We start from the raw sequence: 9,314 nt of genomic DNA, 5'->3' as shown, positions 1-9,314 counted from the left end.
AAAGGGAGGCGACGTCATCCTTTCTTCTTATCTGTGATGAAGCAGAATGCGAAAGTTTCTGTGTCTTTATAGTAGAGCAATCTAGAATTTTAGAGGAATGTCTTGTTGTCCTTTTATTTTTGCCTCTCTTTTTTACGTTTTGCAATATTCTAGTGAGATTGTCAACCCATGTTTAGAAAAATAAAGAAAAATAACTTTTCAGTAATTCTCAGTAAGATTTATGATAGCTATTCCTTTTTGCATGGAATTTTTAGGAGCTTTTTATTCCTTCTCCAAGCCCCACAAATAAACAGTTTAGTAAGGAGTTGAGAGCTGAGCCAACCTTTGGCTGTGATGAGGAAATCACAACAGTGTTAACCCTGTTAGTTGCAATGACTAAAAAGAAAAAAGCAAGGACAGAATTTTTTCAAGGTAAATCTATTTAAACTTCATTTGGACATCTGAGATCTGTTATTCTTGCCTCTTTTTAAGTTTAAACTTAAAACAATGAACTAATTTTCATAAATAAAATAATTTATGCAAGCTTTATGGATACTCCCCAGCCCAGGCTTGACATTGACTCAGAATCTAAGTCCTTGAGATGCCCTTAGTTCTTTATCTGCAGTGGCTATTGATTCTTTTCTGCCTCCTTTCTGTTCAATCTCAAATGTAATACTACCCTGAATACACAAATCACAGGGCTCCAAAGACTCAGAGCTGCAGGTGAATTAGGACATTATGTAATCATGCAAACATAATTAGAGCATCAAAGGAAAACATTCTACCTTTATCATGGGATTGTGAATGCACGAAGAGCTCCCCTTGCCTTTTGTAACGGAGTTTAATCATTGACAAATCTAAGCATTTTATTCTTGTAGGATGTTTTCAGTGTATATTTGTAGCAATTCCTAATGGCAAGAGAACATTCAGAAAATAATGAATGCTATGTATTTGCAAAGAGGGATTATTTTGATCCTCAGATAGGCAAAATTGATTGCCTGATACTTTATCTCTGTAACAATGCCCTCTTTTTTTCCCTTAGGATGTTGAGAAGTAATCGAATAAGCTGTGTAGGGAACGACAGTTTCATAGGACTCAGTTCTGTGCGTTTGCTTTCTTTATATGATAATCAAATTACTACAGTTGCACCAGGGGCATTTGATACACTCCATTCTTTATCTACTCTGTAAGTATGAAAAAATAGTCTTTATGTATTATTTGAATTAGTGCATTATATGTGTTGTTTTTATTAACAGCATTTTAATGCATTTATTAGGCATTTTATAAAAATGTGAACAAGGATTTAGATATCAGAAAAAGGACAGATTTGTTCATGTTAAACATTTTAACTTTTATAAAAATATTACCTACTATATCTTACATTAAATTGTAAGAAACAATTATAGTATGTTGTTAGTCGTTTATTTTTTGTAGTAATGTTTTTGTGATAATATTTTTGTAATAATGTTTTTGTAATAATTCTTTTTGTAGTAATGTAATGATGATGATGTGGCTTAATTTCTAAATTTATTTTATTATAACTTGACAGTGCTGCAAATAAGAGAATTATTATAGATTTTCCCCAGTGTTTTCACATTGTGATATTTTCAGTATAAGTATCATAAAATGATAGGGTATTTGATATATGATATAATGATAGAGAATTGATAGGATATTGCCAACAAAGTATGCTCAAAAGAATCATTCACAGTGACAAGCAATACATTAGGACCACCAGACCAACAATCAAAGCTGTTCGCTAGAGGGCATTTACTACAATATTAGCAAAATACTGAAGAAATAGGCTGAGCCTGTCCAAGAGGATATTTTATGTAGACAGCTTGAAAATAAAAAAAATATTTGTAGGTCTAGAGATAGAATTCAGAAAGTGTCAAAAAAGGAAAAAGCAACTTCGAATAATGTATTTCAAGTCTCTTGTATGTCAGTACTTAAAAAGTAGTCATTGAAATTATTAGTTATTTAACTGATGTGATTTTCTGGTAATGGTGGCATGCAAATATACTAATTAACTCAATAGGAAGGGAATAAAGATAGAAAGAAAAAAAGCATTTGACATAGCTCAAGTCACTAAAGAAACAATGTGAGGGAAGCATCCATCCATCAGTATAGTGCTTAATCCTCTTTCCACATAAAACGTGACATTTTACATCTAGTGACTAATTTGTGCATATTAAAGATGGCATGTTTATAAATAATGAGATTGTCAATAGATTTGTGCTGAAGTGGTAAGATGCCAAAAGTATTGAGATTTAAAGAAGTAAATTCATTTTTATAACTGGCATTTAATCAACTCAGCTGTCAGTTTAGATGGGAAACCTATTCTCTGGAGCAAATAAGAGATGGAAATCTTGAGATGACAAATTAATGAAATAGCTGTTGTCAGGTTAAACTCAGTAATGTAAGGTAATCAGCCTTCATCTTTATATTAAATTACTGCATTATCAGCGTGAGGAAGTTTGACAGCAAGTCAGATTTCTGACAACTTTGAATTATTTCTAAATGAGATATCTCTCTATCAGTACCCACTGCATAAACCTTAAATTGCTGCCTTCCCCGTATTTTTTGCTCAAAATTATTTTAAAAATTCTCTTATGTGAGAGTGTAGTCATTCATGTTCAAGTTCCAAACATAAATATGTTAGCAAAAGAATGCAACCGATATGTTGTGTGTGATTGTGTGTGAATGAAAGGATGGGAGCAAAGAATAAGAAAGAATCGTTCCAACAGAAATAGTGCAGAAAAATGGTAGCATGAGATTTTGAGAAGTAAGAAAATGAAACCTTAACTAAACGGTGCATTGTTTGCATGTGGCACTTAGAAACCTCCTGGCCAATCCGTTTAATTGTAACTGCTACCTGGCTTGGTTGGGAGAGTGGCTCAGAAAGAAAAGAATTGTAACGGGAAATCCTCGATGTCAAAAACCATACTTCCTCAAAGAAATCCCCATCCAGGATGTGGCCATTCAGGACTTCACATGCGATGACGGTATGAAATCTTTGCCAAATCTTTGGACATCAGGTGTTCACGTGACTGTTCTGATGCTGCTGTGCACAAGTGTCCTGCTTATCATAGTTCCATTCAGCAAATAATGATTGTGTGTCTTTTGCTTTGTGGTGGTGTTCTGTTTTGCTGTTTTGTTTTGCTTTAGCAACAGGACATTTATTGTGTGCCCTTCCGCATTTGAGTCTACTTTATGTGAGTTTCTAAATGTTTCAGAAGATTTTCTAGTTTCCAACTTGTGGTTGTACCATTTATATAGCTTAATTTTAACTTTTCTTTATTATCCTAGACATCTCTTTTAGTAACTACCATTTTCAAGTGAGAAAAGCAATTCCCTCATAAAATAGAAGTTCTAGTAAATCTGATAGAAATACTAGTTTTCACCTTTTAGTGCTCTTTTAATCGTTACATTTGATTCTCATGAGCGCTCTTTAAGGTAGGTCGAACAGGTTCTGTTATTATTGCTGGTGAACAGGGAGCTAATTTGAGCTCCATATTTTAAAATGAGGGACCCATGCAATTTTTGCTACACATTTTAATCTGTCTCTTTATATCTCTTCATGTCTGTCTCCTTACAATTTCTCTGTAATTCAGTTTATACTTATAATTCTAATTAAAAGTATAATTTGTATAAATAACTGAACAAATAAGCAACTATTATAATTGTACTGGTAATAAAAATTGTAAACTATTTTCTGAAATTCCATCCTAGGCAGTCTGAAACAATGCTATTTAGAACATATGGTATCAATTTGTAAATTCTTAATGCCCTATACCTAAGTGATCACATAGCTCAAGACTCTTGTGTTTAAGTTCATTTAAAGGCATAAAATCCCTTTAGCACCTTCAAAACCACAAATCTGGTTGTTGTTGTTTTTTTTCTTCTGTATTTCCGCTGGCAATTTAGGAAATGATGACAACAGTTGCTCCCCACTCTCTCGCTGCCCTACGGAATGTACTTGTTTGGATACTGTAGTCCGATGTAGTAACAAGGGCTTGAAGGTTTTGCCAAAAGGTATTCCAAGAGATGTCACAGAATTGTAAGTAGAGCTTGTCTTTCCTTTTCCTTGACAATTAATATTTTACACACCAAGGGGAATGGACACCAACCAAAAATCTTTAGAATCCTGTTTGCAGATTACATTCTATGGCCATTAATTATTATCATGTAAAACTATAAACAAATAATACAAAAGCTAGTTCAGAAACCCTTGGGAATTGCTGAGTTCCTGCATATATGTGTATGTGTGTGTGTGTTTCACAGTAGGATTTCTCAGTGCCTTTATTATGCTAAGGTGTACTGTGAAACTCCAAGAGAGGATGGTAAGATTCAAGGTGGCTCCCACATTTGGTTGTCCTTATAACCCTTTCCTCATGGAGCATCTTGCAAGGTTATGTTCCATTGAATGCACTTTGGGAAATGCTGTATATTTAATGTATTTATAGCATTTAGGATATTCCATGTGGTTAATTCCTCTTTACCTCTATTATCCGTAGAAGAAATTTTCACCACATGGGATAAATAATATTCTGGGATATAGAGAAAACTGGCATAATCCTTGTCCTTAGAAAGGGATATTGCTTTTTTGGACTTGAATCGAAATCCTTTAGATCCTAAAGGATGTGGGACCAATTATCCCTGACATTTTTGTAACTGATATTTTACCACAAATTGCATGGCCAATATACACATATCTAGACCTTCAGCGCTGCCCACACTCCCCTGACTACCTCACGGTGCATATGCAGAATGGAATAAATCAGAATATAAGCTACTAGAACCATGTTGAATGCATGCCCATTCATTTCATTCCTTTATCTCTAAACTAATGTACGGTGTGCAAATGCTTGATGTGAATCCAATTGAGTCAAGTTGCCTGCATTTATTTTTTGTGTATATGGAACCATGGATCAATAATGATTTAAATCCAAATGTAATTCATGCAGATGTGTACCTGTAATTACTGCAGATGCATGCAAAAATTCCAAATGAGCAGCTTTGATAAATTTTTGGCAGTGTGCAACATAGGTAATGAGGTTCAAAACGATGTCGCTTCAGTTTTCAAGGAACTTATTTTCAAATCATGTGCAGTTCTGTGGATCCTACTTTGGTCCTGAATGGAATGCTTAGAGAAGGAAGGCATAATCTTAGCATGTGAGCACAGAATGTCTCTCTTAGATATGAACTGCTGTAAAGTGTTCAGTTTCTCTCTCACTACCAATCACAGTTGTTAATTAACTGTAAGCACTGCTTTATATGTGTGTGTAATTAAGTACTTAGTTCTTATTTTAATATGTTTTACCAGTATTTCAGAAGATCGCATGAGTCCCTTAATCCTCCCCTGTTGAGAGGCTAGATGACTATAGAGTATTCTGTATGCAAAGCATTGATTTCAGGAATACCCCAGTGGGGAGCGTAACAGTCAAGATCATCTTTGATGCTAAATCCCTCTTCTACCCTTTTAACTGGCCATGTCTTGGCCCTTTTACCCAATTCCCATGAGATAATTTTAAACATTCTTTAATTTCCTTATTAAGCAACATCAGAGAACCTGCTTGATTCATTTCCTGTCTATGCCATCTACATATTTCTTCTGTCAGAAAGTCGAGTTTTCAATCAGTTTCACTACAAATTATTAAAAAGTACCCTTTTTTAAAAGAAGATATGCTGTAGAGATAACAAAAATAGTTTGACCTCCCAGAGAGCTTATGCTTAGAATCGTACCAAGTCAGCAGGATCCTTCTTGCCAGTGACATATATGCATGTATTAGAAAAATTTCATATGTGCATTATATTAAATTATGAAAGAATTTGGCAAAAATAAGCATGTATTGGTGGACAAGTTTGAACAAATGGTATCCATTATTTTTAATCAGTTCCATATAACCCTCCCCTTAGATTGTTTAACATATACACATTCATAGAACACATTCTGAATCTTTTTTGGCCTTCCACTATGGTGTTTTCTTCCACTTCCCTTTAATAGAGGGAGAGTGCTGCAGTATATGGGGTGATGCTTCCCTCTAGTGGTAACAAGAAAAACTTAGCAAGAGGGAAGAAAGGCAGAGGAGTCAAAGGAAAAATAGAGTGTCAGAAATGTGAGTCGACGTAAGGAGTCATAATGTATGCCCAACTCTTAATCAAGTACTTATTACGTACTTTGACAACTTGTGCCTTTTGTATAACTATTTTCATTTGGAAATATTAGAAATAGATTATTTTCTTAGGCAACTTCTCAACTAGTTCTGTATCCAGCAAAAATACAAATTTCAACCTGGAATCTCAAGATTGGCCGCAACACTCGGGTAGAAAGGGCCACACATTCAATGTGCCGGAATTGTTTGTGGACACATCTGTAGCCAGATGGCCCAAGTTGCTGAAAGACATTGGTGCTCTTGACCTTCTATATTCTGGGAAAGAAAACCTTGGGAGGAGATGAGATTTATTTTCTTTTTGTGACATCACGGATATAACTTCAAGCATTCATTTATTTTTGTGTCTTGCAGTTAGCCTAAAGCCTATCTTTCTTTATTATTCTTGTGACTCTAATGAGAAAGTGAAAATTTACTTATATGTAGTTATTTATTACTTTTACATATATATGCTGTATTTGTGCACTTGATAAACGTTGTGGTATTCTGTGAAACCTCCTAAAATTATCATCACCAAACAGATATATAGTGATAAAAACTATTTTTAAACTTAAACCTAATTATTTTCAAATCCCCAAATACTTCCCTAAAACTGTCCATTCTTGTTTACAAGTGTATTGATATACATGAAGGCAGTGAAGAGTGGTCTTGACCACAGCAGCAAGGTTTTTCTTAATAGTTAATGAATTTCATGATATTGTCTCCACCCAAGTACAAGCAAACTGAGGGCTGACTAAAAATATGGTTCATTGAGTGAACTTTCTCGCTGATACACAAATGGCTAGATGTTTGCCTTCCCTTGTTAAATAAACCATGAAGGACTGGACTCACCAAGAGGGATGACTAAAAATATGGTTCATTGAGTGAACTTTCTCGCTGAAACACAAATGGCTAGATGTTTGCCTTCCCTTGTTAAATAAACCATGAAGGACTGGACTCACCAGTCTTTCCTTGGTTTTATAATTTAGCCTAAGTGATCCGCAAAGAATTCTGCTGGGTTGGACAACTGTGTTTTTTGTTTTTGTTTTTGTTTTTTTACTTTACTTCTCCTAAATAACTATCCCAGCTGGGAACATGACTTCTTAAAGCAAAAATTGCCAAGTGGTTCCTTGCCTCAGTTAAAGTGAAATATTGTTCACTTATTTTATGATATGCCACTGTTATTTTTATAAGAAGCTAATATTGTTTCCTTTTGTTTAGGTATCTGGATGGGAACCAATTTACACTGGTTCCCAAGGAACTCTCTAACTACAAACATTTAACACTTATGTGAGTAATATTTTGCATTTTTTCCATCTTTGACTTATTCTGTTTCATAAAAATGGGCATGGCAAGGGGCAGAAGACTTAGTGAAGCTTTCAGATAATATAAATCATTTACAGTGAGATGCTTCCTTCCTCGCTCGCAGTGGTTCTGGATCACTAGCTACATCTTCATTGAATATCAATCATGCAAAGGAATGTCTTAGGAAAAGGTCTTCCTCTGTTCAAAGAAGCACAAATACGATAAAGTCTGAGTAGTCAGAGAATTATTGAACCGCAGCAAAACTGGGTACTTTTATTGATAATAAATATGAGCTATATTATGACAAGCCAAGGAAAGAAAGATAGAAAACAATGTTTGTATTTTTTACTTTAAGCAAAAAATTGTAGCTAGTGATAACTTTACTTGAAAATATATTATAAATTTTGTTTACTAGGTTTGAGTTTCTTACCTAAAGCATAATTAAGTATATTCAGGGCTTATGGCATTAAAATTTATTTTATAAAATCCATATATATTTATACAGTATTTAAGTATACTCGGCAAACATACCGACATTTCTGAATATAAATTTTAAAATACTAAAAATTTTTTTAGTTTGGTTTGATGTCCTCATAATATAACATCTTCTTTGTTCATTAATGAAAACAATTCTTGAATATCTTTAGGTTGTAAATACAAGAAGATATTTAAAGAAGATATTTAAATGTACAAACATTTTGCTCTAGATATATACACAATATTTAAAAATGGATAGAATCTTGTTACATATACCACACTTTTAGAGTAGCCTTGTTGATAATTGATAAAACTTTCAGGATGCATAAAGCAGCAAATAGGTAAAGATAATAGATGTCGATGGAGAATACCTTATCATTAATTTCAGTCTGTCTGATTTTAGAGTAAATATGGCTAGCTTAGAAAGCAGAGTGCTAGGGGCCGGCCCGGTGGCGCATTGCTATAGTGCGCTGCTTGGGAAGTGCGGCGGTTCTCCCGCCGAGGGTTCAGATCCCACATACAGACCGGTTCCCGCTCACTGGCTGAGCGAGGCCCGGGAGCAACGCCGAGGGTTGCGATCCCGTTGCTGGTCCCGGTCCGGTACGGGNCTGAGGGTTGCGATCCGTTGCCGGACATGGAAAAAGACAAAAAGGAAAAAAAAAAAGAAAGCAGAGTGCTAGTGTTCCTAGAATAAAAAGGTTTATTTCTAATTAGCGAATTCCAGAATCCTAGGTAATAGAAAATGTTGCACGTCCCAGTGTAAACTATATCTATGCACATTGAGGCTAGCTGAAATGCTGTTGATTATTTTCAGTTTTCCTTAAAAGTATGGGAAAATCAAACACTTTATAGAAAGTGTATAGGACTATTTAAATGACATATGATTTGATTACAGAAAAATGAATATCCTTTAGGATGTCTTGTTCTGCTTCTAGTTTTTCCTTTTTTAGCAGCAAGAACTGATTACGTATATTTTGTTCTGTTAAATAAACCATTAAATTGCAGCAATTTCCAAAGGGTCACTTTAGCAGATTTGGGCCATTTGTGGGACAGCACGTGATTATTTAAAACCAGTTAGAGATGAAAAATGAGAATTTGTGGATCTAGAAATGGTTTTAGCAGTGACTCATACAACTCTAGGCAAGTAACTTCTAATGTAGGTACATTTATTTTAAAAATTTAGGTATAGCACTTCAGCTAAAACAATTGAATATAAAGCTCCTATAAGATTCCTACCATTTTCATGATTGTATGGAACTATTTTATGGATATTTTGATATTTTAGTAAAAAATGAATTATCCTCAGTTTTTCTGAATCTTCCATTTATTCATATATTTTGCATTTTACTTCAGAAAAAAATTAGTGAATATATATAGTAATTATATATATAGTGAATATAT

General features: G+C 34.2%; 1 protein-coding gene across 1 annotated transcript in view; it reads left to right on the top strand.

The window, feature by feature from the left end:
• Window positions 1–9,314, top strand: part of SLIT2 (slit homolog 2 (Drosophila)) — a 161,771-nt gene that overhangs the window by 80,540 nt on the left and 71,917 nt on the right. Inside the window, 4 exon segments of the mRNA XM_008575750.1 lie at window positions 1,022–1,165; window positions 2,818–2,984; window positions 3,907–4,039; window positions 7,353–7,421. Coding sequence (XP_008573972.1) covers window positions 1,022–1,165; window positions 2,818–2,984; window positions 3,907–4,039; window positions 7,353–7,421 — 513 coding nt within the window.

This window comes from Galeopterus variegatus, unplaced genomic scaffold, assembly GCF_000696425.1.
Source record: "Galeopterus variegatus unplaced genomic scaffold, G_variegatus-3.0.2 Scaffold1230, whole genome shotgun sequence".
NCBI classification, from domain to species: Eukaryota; Metazoa; Chordata; class Mammalia; order Dermoptera; family Cynocephalidae; genus Galeopterus; species Galeopterus variegatus.
This window is presented reverse-complemented; position numbering and strand designations above follow the sequence as displayed.